The sequence below is a fragment of the Natator depressus genome, chromosome 3 (genome assembly GCF_965152275.1).
Source record: "Natator depressus isolate rNatDep1 chromosome 3, rNatDep2.hap1, whole genome shotgun sequence".
In the NCBI taxonomy this organism is placed as follows: Eukaryota; Metazoa; Chordata; order Testudines; family Cheloniidae; genus Natator; species Natator depressus.
In genome coordinates, this window is record NC_134236.1 from 204,337,592 (window position 1) to 204,351,963 (window position 14,372).

The 14,372-nt window shown below is 43.3% G+C and overlaps 1 protein-coding gene across 1 annotated transcript in view; it reads left to right on the plus strand.

Moving 5' to 3' along the window:
- The window catches only part of CFAP61 (cilia and flagella associated protein 61), a 208,419-nt gene that overhangs the window by 126,439 nt on the left and 67,608 nt on the right, over positions 1-14,372 (plus strand). Inside the window, exon 21 of the mRNA XM_074949735.1 lies at positions 3,249-3,423. Coding sequence (XP_074805836.1) covers positions 3,249-3,423 — 175 coding nt within the window. The remainder of the gene's footprint in view (positions 1-3,248; positions 3,424-14,372) is intronic.

Here is a 14,372-nt window from a genome sequence, read left to right on the forward strand (position 1 = left end):
GTAAGCTGAAGCAGTGCTGGGGCAGCTCTAAATTACTACACCTGGCTGTGGTCCCTAATGGGGAGAATTGCAGAATGGGGCTGAGCTCTGCTCTCTCCCTGACACATGCCCCTTTGTGGGTGGCTGGGCTGCTTTCAGTTTTGTACCGTTAGTGGGGTTCTGCTCTCAACAGTGACTCTAGAAAGGGCATTGTGGAGTTCCATGTTTATTGTGCCTATGACTTCCATATTAAATGTGCTCAGATATAAATAAAATGATGTTTCATGCTATCTGTCAGCCCTGCATACACAGCTTGGACTCGGACAGCCACATTGGGTTCTTTTTTTTGTGTATCATCACAAGGCAATAAGATTCTAAAACCAAGTTGTGTCCTCTGTGACACATGTGCAGCTGCATTGCCTTCAATGAGTTTACACCAGTAACTAATTGGCTTTTATGTAGAACCCATCAAAAACCTATTTTTGTCACTAAAATCAGCAGATGTGACTGAATATGTTTTTTAGCCTTTTTTATAGCACTTGTCCCCGTAGTCACAAACATTAATGTTAATCTTCAGCCCCCAAGTGAGGTCAGGAATGGACACCACGAACAGAGCTCTAAAGTAAAAAAGTACCATTTTTACATAGTTGCTTTTCAGAGTAGAACGTCGCTTTGAACAGCTAAATATGTTCACAGTTCGACAGATGGACTAAAAAGTTAAACCAAAATGCATCCTGAACTTGTTTGGATCTCCCTATATAGCTTCTACACTGTGAAAGAAATCTTTTGGAAGCACCCTACCACCTGCAAACATGTTGGGGACAGTAGCTAAGCTGGAGGAAAGAGAGAGAGAAAAATAAGGAGGAGAAGGGGAAAAGCAGAATTTATCTGCCTTTGCTGTTAAAAAGCGCAAGATTTTTTAAAAGTTCAGACGCTAGGGAGAAGTATTTTATCATCCAATTTCTATTTTATTTACGTAGGGCTGGCAGACGCGGTACTGCATTGCTACACAGCAGCAGCAACCCATTGCCTTGTGGCAGCAGACGGTGCACTAGGACTGGTAGCCGTCATCGTCATGTCCGAGGTGCTCCTGGTCGCCTGTGTGAGGTCAATCAGGAGCGCCTGGGCAGACATGGGCGCAGGGACTAAATTTGGAGTGACTTGATCAGGTCATTCTCTTTAGTCCTGCAGTCAGTCCTATTGAACCATCTTATGGTGAGCAGGCAGGTGATACGGATTGCTAGCAGTCCTATTGCATCATCTTCTGCCGGGCAGGCAAGAGATGAGGTTGGCTAGCAGTCCTATTGTACCATCTTCTGCCGAGCAGCCATGAGATGTGGATGGCATGCAGTCCTTCTGCACCGTCTGCTACCAGCCAAAGATGTAAAAGATAGATATAGTGTATCAAAACAAAAAATAGACCAGATTTGTTTTGTACTCATTTGCGCACACACACACCCCCCCAGCCTCCCGTCTAGGGGACTCATTCCTAGGTCACACTGCAGTCACTCACAGAGAGGGTGCAGCGAGGTAAATCTAACCATGTATCAGTCAGAGGCCAGACTAACCTCCTTGTTCCAATAAGAACAATAACTTAGGTGCACCATTTCTTATTGGAACCCTCCGTGAAGTCCTGCCTGAAATACTCCTTGATGTAAAGCCACCCCCTTTGTTGATTTTAGCTCCCTGTAAGCCAACCCTGTAAGCCGTGTCGTCAGTTGCCCCTCCCTGCGTCAGAGCAACGGCAAACAATCGTGCATCTGAGTTGAGAGTGCTGTCCAGAGCAGTCACAATGGAGCACTCTGGGATAGCTCCCGGAGGCCAGTACCGTCGAATTGTGTCCACAGTACCCCAAATTCGACCCGGCAAGGCCAATTTAAGCGCTAATCCACTTGTCAGGGGTGGAGTAAGGAAATCGATTTTAAGAGCCCTTTAAGTCGAAATAAAGGGCTTCATCGTGTGGACAGGTGCAGGTTTACATCGATTTAAAGCTGCTAAATTCGACCTAAAGTCCTAGTGTAGACCAGGGCTTATTAAGAGTTGCGGGAGTTCAACAACTATGGATTTCCCCTACAGCCAGTTCCTGTCAGTATCTGTTTCTGGATCATCAGAGCACACCTGGCTTGAACAGGGTGACATGAGATTCAAATTCTATTTTTTCCCATGCCATTCTTGATCATCTTCTTTACTTTTAAACCCCTAAGGCTGTTCAGTTGCAATTGCAAGATTCTTGTGGAACTTTTTAACATTCATCTTCCTCTCATTTATGAAAACTGGCTGTGATGCTTTGCATACTGATCATTGTATATAACTCATTACAAAAAGCAATAACCATGAAATGAAACATAGTTTAATACCATTGCCAGCAATTTTGCTGTTTAGCAGAATGTTTCCACAAAAGTGATAGTCACAAACAACTCATGTCATTTTTTTGGTGAAACCCTTTCAGTGTTTCAAGAGATATTTTTGAAAATATTGTTATAAACAATGGCCCAGATCCTGTTGTTTACCCGAGCTGTTCTTGTGCAAGAGCAAAGGAAGGGGGATCAAAGGTAGCTTTTAGCATTCTTCATACTGGGACTGACCTAGACTCTGGTTCTAATTTATGCCCTGCTGTCCTCAGTGTCAAGAGAGTGTTTTGGCATTCTGGGATAATCAGGTTGTAGAGAAAATCCAAGATACATCTTCTTTCAGCTACACTCCCTATGCTGGAGATCAGGAGAGTGGTGGCGTGGAACTAATATTCCTCTGCCACCCCAGTTTTCTCCTACAGTGGGAGAATCCTCTGATAGCTGAACTCACAGGCTGTTCAGCTACTCTGCACATCCAGAGCAGGGCAAAGCATGAAGAGCATGCCCTGAGATGGGAGCCAATAACAATTGTGGTAAAGGACAATTCCTGTAAAATGGAGAATTGAGGGGTTTTTGTCATTTCCGTTTTTAATTGACTGTTTGAAGATAAATTTAAGCATATGATGTGTGCTGCATTTTGTGCGTGCGCTTGCATATACACATAGCAAAAAAAAATGGTTAATCCTTGTAGGTTCTTCAAAATCCTGCATTGCTTCACAGATCCTGCAAGGAACAGAAAATTAGATATAGTAACACTCATCTGTTCTCTTTATGACCAGTGACTTGTTGATTTCAAATTATATGTCCAAAAAGAATCAAACTTTTACAGGGCTAGCATTTTTTATATGGTCAGATACTTTGTGTCATTGCTATTCAAAGTCTCAGTTAACAGTTATATGTGCATTATATTTATGTCAGGTTCCATGTCCCACTGGAGCAGAGATCAGTAAACTTTGGACTAACAAGGAAATCATACACCGCTGTAAACAAAGATATACTGGCGAAGTTCCGACCAATCTCTTTAATCTCTCTGATGATCAAGAGTGCTTAAAGGCAGGGCATTGGTTAAAAGAAAACTTTATCAATTCACACGGTAAGGATTTTAGTGTAAACATGTACATTTTCAGAAATGAATTTATGCTTATTGTTTCTCCTTTTCCAATGTATAATTAGTGCCTAATTAATTCTAACAAAATCTTTCATCTGCCACGCTTTGTTTTCCATATTAATTTACAATTTGTTGTTATTTTTGGGTATCCAGCATATTTTCCTAGGAAAAATGGCTTGAGATTACTTAATTATCTATAATTATTATATGACACAAAATGAATGTCCTAAAAGCAAAGCCTGGCTAGAATAATTAACTAATTAAAGAATAATTTAATTAGTAAACATGTTTTGCAATTATATAGGAAAACATGTAGATCTGGAAAGCGCTATAGAGAAAAAAATTAGCATGGATATTTTTTCAAACACTATTGTCTCTGTGCTGAATATCATTGTTAGTTACAGCCCCTCAGACAGAATTGCCTGTGTACTATATTTTCTGTTAAACTATACAAGTCACACATTTGTGTGAATCTCTATATCCATCATCATATTTCTGTTGTCTCAAACTATCTTCAGTAGATCCTCCATTTATTGCTCACAAGCTATTAAAATTAGACTAAAATACACCTTATATCTTCTTTGAGAGTCTCTTACATTTCACATACATGGTGCTGAGTTCAATTTGTGTATGCAACAGAAAATATGTGGGATCCTCACGCCTTACTCTACAGAAAAAGAAATAAAATGGGCTCACATTATAGCTCTTCCGAGTTTCTGATCAGAACTAATATAGAGCTAGGAGGAGGAAATGTATCTTTAGAGATAGGTATTCTAGCTGATGGTTACAACTGGAGTTCCATAAAGGTGTAGTCTAGCCCAGTGATTCTCAATGAGAGGTTCGGGGGGCCCTAAGGGGCCATCAAAAGGTTTCAGGGGGTCCGTCAAGCAGGGCCAGCATCAGACGCACTGGGGCCCAGGGCAGAAAGCTGAAGCCCCACCACCCGGGGCTGAAGCCAAAGCCTGAGCAGCTTAGCTTCATGGGGCTCCCTGTGGCTTGTGGCCCCAAGCAATTGCCCTGTTTGCTACCCCCTAATGCCGACCTTGGCTTTTATATGCAGAAAATCAGTTATTGTGACACAGGTGGGCCGTGGAGGTTTTATAGCATGCTGGGGGGCCTCAGAAAGAAAAAGGTTGCGAACGCCTGGTCTAGCGTTCATCTACTCACTTTCAATTGAGAGCATAATTAAAAAATGATGGTGACAGTGTATGGTCTACAAAAGTGCATGTCCTACTTAATAGGCCTTTAAGGAGATTGTCAGAGTGCTAGAATTTTTTATTCCTCCTCCAACTCCTGCCCTATGATCTAAAAGTGTAGGTGCTGGATCTGATCTATGCTATCATTCATATAGTCTCACAAATAAATTTTCCACTCGCAGCAGCTTGGCCCAAAGTGTGTAAATAAAACATCTTTGCATCTATGTTTCGTCAATACTAAACCCTAAGGTACGCGTTTTTGTCTGGTTTCCAGTTGATATACACACCTGCATTTGTATGTAAATTGGGGTGTTAGCTTTCTGTCTACACACTATGCATACACACAGTTGTTGAATTTACCCATACAGTAAATGTGTAAATGACGCAGTAATGTTGTGTATGCACCAACTGAAGGCTTTAGGATATTTGGGTTTAAATACCTTGACAATATATGCTTCTTAAGTATAACATTTTGTATCAGGTAAGTTTGAGTGCTGATTTATTTTGTGATTACTCCCGCCTTTTATTTTAGTTTGATGGCTGCGGTGTTTTGTTCTGATGACAGGATGGATATCTTAATGAGATACTGATCTCGTCTTTAATTATAAGTTTAATCCAAAAGTGCACAGTTACATCAGTTAAGGTTTCTTTCTTAGCAGAGCCATAGTGAGCAGGACACATGATGCTTTTTCCCCTCACACTACCTCTTTGGCTCCTCCTTCCCTTTCTCCGTCTTCCATCTTCCTCCTTTGTTTTGTGTCCCTCTTCTTGCTTCTGCATATACTTCCCCTGTGTTCCTGTCCCCTCTGCCATCTCCCTTTCACTGCCCTTGTTCTGTCCCCTCTCCATTTATATTCCTTATAGATCTTGTTCTTTCATACCTCATCTCAGCAGTATACAAGATACCTGCTCTCTGGGAAAAAAAATCAATTTTTCACCAGCTAACCTATTTGGGAGACAGTCTGATAAGTGACTGGGTCGGGTAGATTTGGGAGCAGAGAGCTTGCAAAGATTCAGCAATTGATTTGGACATTTATCAGCTGTCTTCAGGCCATACTGTCACTTCCACCTGGCTGACTGCAGCTTGTGGGCACCTCTGGTTTAATCTTATTTTTAACTTTTACTTTTCAACTTTGGAACCTTTCTAGAATTTTGTTATCTTTAAGAGAGAGTAATACAGTAGGTGATACATTTCCTTTATTCAGACTTGATTACTATAAACTGTTGTTAATTAGATTTCCAATCTAAACCATTAATTCATTTTAAACTTTTTTTGGAATTCAGAGCTTTTCAGATAATGCTGGAAGTTAAAAAAAATTGGTATTAAGACACTACAGTGGGGAAAAATGGATTACCAGTGACATGCTACACTGATTTTTATTTCCAGCCTATAGCATATGCACTTCATTTTTCCAGTTCAGAAAAATAATTCTTATTTCTTTGTATTATACAAATTATATGATGCATCCTCCTAATTCCAGTTCTTTTCATGCTTCTTTCTAACTAATGCATTGTACTACTCATATTTTAGCTGTCCACTAACTTCATCTAATGAGGTTCCTTTTGTGGTTTCCAGCCTACTGTTCCAGACAGATGCTTTGTTGCTTCTCATCTGGAGTAAATCATTGTAGCTCCACTGAAATCAATGCTATGCCAATTTACATTAGATGAGAATCTAAACCAGATGACATTTGTTCCTGACTTAAAATCCCAGGTCTCGATCCTATAACTAAAAGTGGGAGTTGGAGGATTGAGCCCCAGATCTTCAGTTTGTGACTTCACAGTAGGTTGCGCTGGCAGTGATTATGAAATTACTAACCAAATATAACAAAAAGTTTTGTTTTCAAATAAATTCCATTCTTGGTTCATGAAGAAAATTGCTTCTTATCTTTTGAACTCTTAGACTGCTAGGTTGAGCAAAATGAATAGTTTTCCTTTAAGAGTATATGAGGTCATGGGGGACAGATTTAAAAGGCATTTAGGTGCCTAAAAATGCAGATACATGCCTCATGGGACGTTTGAAAGTTCCTAACCATGTCAGACACCAACTCCCATTTAAATTAATGGGATTTAGACTCATGTGTCTTTTGAGAAAATCATTGTAGGCACCTATCTGCACCTTTAGGTGCCTAAATACCTTTGCAAGTGTGGCCCACAGTTCTCTCTCTCTGAACCTGTTACTGATGGGGGGCTTTGTCTTATTCACAAAATGGTACCATCCATAATATTAACATTATAAGAGCACAACAGAAGACTGTCATCAAGTTCCATTCTGCTTTAAAGTGTGTTTCTATCCTAACAGGTAGCTTTGTAATAATGCCAGTGTGGAATTCTATATTCATTGCATCCCTCTGGTTTCTATATCAAATATGCTTCATTTGAAAGCAACAAGATATTAACTCACCCTTATAGAGGATGTGTAGTGAGGTTATACAGCGTTATGAGAGGAACTAATTTTGCCCTTCCATTCCTCTATTATTGGTGATGGGAAAAAAGCCCATATTGACTCTCGGATCCATTCTGAGTTTGCAGGACTGGCAATTTGTGGGGTGGGGAAACATCCTTGTACTTTCAAATATTCTCAGTTTGCTATAGAGCCCAGGGAGATGCAATAAATATGTAACTTTTTACTGTAGAACCTCACTTTAGAATTGTCAAGGTTCCTTCCCCACTCTGAACTCTAGGGTACAGATGTGGGGACCTGCATGAAAGATCCCCTAAGCTTATTCTTACCAGCTTAGGTTAAAACTTCCCCAAAGTACAAACTTTTACCTTTTGTCCTTGAACCTTTATACTGTCACCACCAAAGTGTCTAACAAAAATAACAGGGGAAGTGCCCACTTGGAAACGTCTCCCCACCCAAAATATCCCCCCAAGCACTACACCCCCTTTCCTGGGGAAGGCTTGATAAAAATCCTCACCAATTTGCATAGGTGAACACAGACCCAAACCCTTGGATCTTACGAACAATGAAAAAGCAATCAGGTTCTTAAAAGAGAATTTTAATTAAAGAAAAAGTAAAAGAATCACCTCTGTAAAATCAGGATGGTAAATACCTTACAGGGTAATCAGATTCGAAACATAGAGAATCCCTCTAAGCAAAACCTTAAGTTACAAAAAGACACAAAAACAGGAATATACATCCCATTCAGCTCAACTTATTTTATCAGCCATTTAAACAAAACAGAATCTAACGCATATCTAACTAGATTGCTTACTAACTCTTTACAGTTTCAGAGTAGCAGCCGTGTTAGTCTGTATTCACAAAAAGAAAAGGAGTACTTTGTGGCACCTTAGAGACTAACAAATTTATTTGAGCATAAGCTTTCGTGAGCTACAGCTCACTTCATCGGATGCATTCAGTGGAAAATACAGTGAGGAGATTTATATACATAGAGAACACGAAACAGTGGGTGTTACCATACACACTGTAACCAGAGTGATCACTTAAGGTGAGCTATTACCAGCAGAAGAGTGGCGGGGGGGGGGGGGACTTTTGTAGTGATAATCAAGGTGGGCCATTTCCAGCAGTTGACAAGAACGTCTGAGGAACAGTGGGGGGGGGATAAACATGGGGAAATAGTTTTACTTTGTGTAATGACCTATCCACTCCCAGTCTCTATTCAAGCCTAAGTTAATTGTATCCAGTTTTCAAATTAATTCCAATTCAGCAGTCTCTCGTTGGAGTCTGTTTTTGAAGTTTTTTTGTTGAAGAATTGCAACTTTTAGGTCTGTAATCGAGTGACCAAAGAGATTGTAGTGTTCTCCAACTGGTTTTTGAATGTTATAATTCTTGACGTCTGATTTGTGTCCATTTATTCTTTTACGTAGAGACTGTCCAGTTTGACCAATGTCCATGGCAGAGGGGCATTGCTGGCACATGATGGCATATATCACATTGGTAGATGTGCAGGTGAACGAGCCTCTGATAGTGTGGCTGATGTGATTAGGCCCTATGATGGTGTCCCCTGAATAGATATGTGGACACAGTTGGCAACGGGCTTTGTTGCAAAGATAGGTTCCTGGGTTAGTGGTTCTGTTGTGTGTTGTGTGGCTGCTGGTGAGTATTTGCTTCAGGTTGGGGGGCTGTCTGTAGGCAAGGACTGGCCTGTCTCCCAAGATCTGTGAGAGCGATGGGTCGTCCTTCAGGATAGGTTGTAGATCCTTGATGATGCGTTGGAGAGGTTTTAGTTGGGGGCTGAAGGTGATGGCTAGTGGCGTTCTGTTATTTTCTTTGTTGGGCCTGTCCTGTAGTAGGTGACTTCTGGGTACTCTTCTGGCTCTGTCAATCTGTTTCTTCACTTCAGCAGGTGGGTATTGTAGTTGTAAGAATGCTTGATAGAGATCTTGTAGGTGTTTGTCTGAGGGGTAGGAGCAAATGCCGTTGTATTGTAGAGCTTGGCTGTAGATCGTGTGGTGTGGTCTGGATGAAAGCTGGAGGCATGTAGGTAGGAATAGCGGTCAGTAGGTTTCTGGTATAGGGTGGTGTTTATGTGACCATCGCTTATTAGCACCGTAGTGTCCAGGAAGTGGATCTCTTGTGTGGACTGGTCCAGGCTGAGGTTGATGGTGGGATGGAAATTGTTGAAATCATGGTGGAATTCCTCAAGGGCTTCTTTTCCATGGATCCAGATGATGAAGATGTCATCAATGTAGCGCAAGTAGAGTAGGGGCATTAGGGGACAACAGCTGAGGAAGTGTTGTTCTAAGTCAGCCATAAAAATGTTGGCATACTGTGGGGCCATGCGGGTACCCATAGCAGTGCCGCTGATTTGAAGGTATACATTGTCCCCAAATGTGAAATAGTTATGGGTGAGGACAAAGTCACAAAGTTCAGCCACCAGGTTTGCCATGACATTATTGGGGATACTGTTCCTCACGGCTTGTAGTCCATCTTTGTGTGGAATGTTGGTGTAGAGGGTTTCTACATCCATAGTGGCCAGGATGGTGTTTTCAGGAAGATCACTGATGGATTGTAGTTTCCTCAGGAAGTCAGTGGTGTCTCGAAGATAGCTGGTAGTGCTAGTAGTGTAGGGCCTGAGGAGGGAGTCTACATAGCCAGACAATCCTGCTGTCAGGGTGCCAATGCCTGAGATGATGGGGCGTCCAGGATTTCCAGGTTTATGGATCTTGGGTAGCAGATAGAATTCCCCAGGTCGGCGTTCCAGGGGTGTGTCTGTGCGGATTTGTTCTTGTGCTTTTTCAGGGAGTTTCTTGAGCAAATGGTGTAGTTTCTTTTGTTAACTCTCAGTGGGATCAGAGGGTAATGGCTTGTAGAAAGTGGTGTTGGAGACCTATTCATGATGACGACAGCACCTCCTTTGTCAGCCTTTTTGATTATGATGTCAGAGTTGTTTCTGAGGCTGTGGATGGCATTGTGTTCCACACGGCTGAGGTTATGGGGCAAGTGATGCTGCTTTACAGGAGTTCTGACCTGCATTCCTGCTCTGGTCCCGGCAAAAGCAACACAGAGACAAAGAGACCCTTTGTCCCCTCCCCACCCCAGCTTTGAAAGTATCTTGTCTCCTCATAGGTCATTCTGGTCAGGTGCCAGTGAGGTTATCTTAGCTTCTTAACCCTTTACAGGTGAAAGGGTTTTTCTTCTGGCCAGGAGGGATTTAAAAGTGGTTAGCCTTCCCTTTATATTTATGACAAGAATTTTGTCACAATTATAATTGTAGCTAATATACAAAGAGCTTTGTTCTTATGCAGTTAGGATTCCAGCACACACAACATACCTGACACAAACCCACAAAAGCAAGGAAATAAAAAGTTCAGCCATCTAGTAACTACTCCTCCTTTTCTCACAATCACACACCTTATTAGTACCACAACTTCATATCACAGACCATGTACCACAGCCTTAACTTTTTCCCCCTCAACGCAGCCTCCTTCACACACCTCTTTATCAAACTTCCTCCGATAGTAACTATCAGTTGTGGATGTTTGGTGTAGTACTATTCAGTGTAGTAGGAAAGGAAAGATAGCCCGTAGTCTAGGGTTCTAGCCAGCAACTTGTGCTTCCCAGGTTCAGTTCCTGGCTGTGCTACATAACTGTGCAATTCACTTAGTCTCTCTGTGGCTCAGTTCCCCATGTGTAAAATGGGGATAATACTTGCTATTTCAAAGGGGTGTTGTGAGGCTGACTATATATATATGGTAACAGGACCATATCAAATTGCTAGTGAGTTGTGTCTCTCAACTGATTAGCCCTATGAATTAGTAATTGTTAGCTTTAACTGGGTCTGAATCTATTCCCATAATTTATTGCTGGATCTTAAAAGATATTCTAGTAACCCAAAAAATAATAACAAAAAATATATTTCAGTTAGCAGTTACAAAGAACATTTACTCATGGTCCTCTTTTCTCCTCATCAACTAAAAGATCACAATTACTTTATTAAACACACCACAACAAATAGAGAAACTCATCCCTTCCCCATAATACAAATTAACCCTTGTAAGCAGGACAACAGAGGAAATCAATCCCTCATCTTACCTTCAAGCCCATCATCCTCCAGTACTCCTAAGAAAACACTTGAGAAAATAGATGGCTTTTGCAATGTGTCCTGAAGGTCAACCAGTCTAGTCTATTTGGGATCAAGGAGAGAGGATTGTCTGATAGTAAAACTTGCTTTCCCACCCACAAGCTGGAATTCTTGGCCTTGAAATGGGCCATCACTGAGAAATTTCGAGACTATTTATATGGTGCTCAGTCCCAGGTGTGGACAGACAACAATCCACTGACTTATGTGTTAACAAGTGCTAAGCTGGATGCTACAGGGCTGAGATGGGTGGCTGCCTTGGCTAGCTGTGAGTTCAGCATTCAATACCGATCAGGGAGAAGCGATGTAGATGCAGATGCATTGTCCAGATGTCCGCAGGCACCAGAAGTTGCTGTGATACCCACGGATGGAGTAAGAGCTATTTGCAGTGTGAGTCGCCGAGAGTCAGAGGCCCCTGAGAGCCTTCATGGATGTGTTGCAGAAGCTTTGGGCCTGCCCCCTGAATGCATGCATTCTGCTTCAGTGAACTATATTGCATTAGACCAATCTCCCTTGCCCATGCTCAATGTGGCTGACTGGCAAGAAGCCCAGCTGCAAGATATTGACATGCGTGATACACTACTTGCCAAAAGGGAGGGGCGAAGCCCAACTGCGGTTTTCCCACCTAACCCAGAGGGTAAACTACTATTGAGAGAATGGGCCAAACTAAAACTGATTCAGGGAGTACTACACCGAATGACCACCGACCCTTTACAAAAGCAACGAGCACAACTAGTGCTGCCAAAAGAGTACAGAGCCCTGGCCATGAGGGCCCTGCATGATGACTTTGGACATTTAGGGATGGAGAGGACCTTGGAACTTATTCGTAGTAGGTTCTATTGGCCCCGGATGGCTGAAGATGTTCGCAAGAAATTTGAGACTTGCGCTCGATGTGTTCAAAGGAAAACTCTGCCCACGAGGGCTGCATATCTCAAGAACATCACCAGCAACAAACCTTTGGAACTGGTATGCATTGATTTCTTGTCTTTAGAGGTAGACAGGAGGAATGTTGGGAACATTCTAGTAGTGACTGACCATTTTACACGGTATGCACAGGCATATCCCACACGTGATGAGAGGGCCACCACCGTCACTCGAGTATTGTGGGACAAATATTTCTCAGTCTATGGATTCCTAGCCTGGATACACTCGGATCAGGGGCGGGACTTTGAGAGTCACCTTCTGAAGGAGGTGCTGAGGATAGCAGGAATTAAAAAGTCTAGGACAACGCCTTATCACCCACAAGGTGATCCTCAGCCAGAGAGGTTCAACTGAACCCTATTAGATGTGTTGGGGACTTTGCGACCAGAGCAGAAGGCAACCTGGAGCCAACATGTCGCATTTCTGGTGCATGCCTACAACGCCACAAAGAACGATGCTACGGGAGTCACCCCATATCTCTTGATGTTTGGGCAAGAACCAAGATTACCCATAGACTTGTGCTTTGGTGTATAAGAGGATGGAGATAGCTATGAAACTCATCAGCAATATGTATCCCGACTAAGGGAAAAGCTGCGGGGTGCTTATCACTTAGCTTCATCTGCAGCTCGGAAGAACGCAGACTGCAACAAACATCGATATGATGCTAGGGTACGTTTGCAGGAGCTCCAGCAGGGGGACAGAGTTCTGCTGCAAAATTTGGGTATTGCTGGCAAACACAAGATAGCTGACAGATGGAAGGCAATACCTTACTTGGTGATGGAAAAGCTGGGAGACCTGCTGGTCTACAGGATCAAACCTGAAGAGGGTCCAGGGCAAATAAAGACAGTGCATAGAAACCTTTTGCTCCCTGTGGGGGAATTGGTAGGCACCCCTTACGAGATGGGCCGCAACCGGGCAGGATAAAGGTGCTAGGCCAAAGCCACCATCCAACATGGACAGCCGGCCCCCTGCAGCTAACCTACCCCTATGCAGCACATCTGTGAGTGAGTCTGAGGAGGAAGACACAACCATGGTGTATCCTGGAATGGAGACAAGATTTCAGTCTCGATCAGCTGAACCAAAAGAGAGTTCCCCCTCTTCCACCCTAAACCCCATGGCGGAATTATTTAGGCCCATTTATGACACCCCTGTGCTGCTGATGGGACCCCTGTGTGACGACACACACAGGTTATTGGATAGTGAAAACACAAGATAGAGGATGTCCTGGGCACCTTGGACCCCCCCCCCCAATATTAGAACTAGAAGTGCAGGGGCCTACGCCAGTAGCCGAGGGACCCTCGAAGGAAACCTCTCCATCTGTTGCTCAAGAGGATGTCCCCCCACCATGGCAACAGAGGTCCTCAATAGACGAGACAGGGTGATAAGACCAGTAAAACGGTTAACTTATGATGCACCTGGGGTGACTAGTGAGGAGCCAATACATTTAGCACACAGGCTTGTGGAAGCTAAAGTGGGCTTCCTGAGGCCCTTTGGAGGAAACCAATGAGTTGGTATAAAGGGAGTGTGATTTGTCGGGACGAGAGATTCTCGGCTAGGGGGAGGATGTAAGCAGAGTCAGGATGAGCTCCACCCTGACATCTGGTGGTGAGTTGTGGCAAGTCGTGGAAAAGAACTTCAGGGGCTGATCTCATTTGCGTAGGCACACCTACCCCGCCTAGCATGAGCCCATAGCTGCTCAAATGGTCACTTTGGCTGCTGTGGGATCCCCAGTTTCTCTGTTATTGGGGCAGGAAGAATAAATTGTTGTTATCCTGATTATGTGAATCAAGGACAGTGGAACTGCACTTGGCCTTTTGTTATGATGGAGGGACTCGCCATCAACTAAGTAGCACTCGCTAAGCAAGGGACATGGGTTCCAAAACTCAGTGAATTGAGAGAGGCTGGGGACAGGTATTAATACCTGGTGGTATGGGCCCCCTGGTGAGGGCCTTACATGCTAATTGCACTGCCTCCTTTTTCCACTGTGGAATATCAGAGCTAATTTTGATTCCATTAGGAGTCTAGTTACACGCTGTTGAGCTGAATTCACTTTGGGCCAATGGCGCACCAGCACTGAGGCTCCCCTACTACAAGCTGAAATCACAAAAGAGCTAAACTTACTAAGAGCTGAAATCACTGAGTGTTGTGTTAAGTAGTGGGGGGGCCTGAAGATATATTGCGGAGCAGTTCGTGGGACAGCTGGAGCGGCTCATGGGGGCGGCTGGCAGAGCGGAGCGATTCGTGGGACGGCTGGCGGAGCGGAGCCCCATGG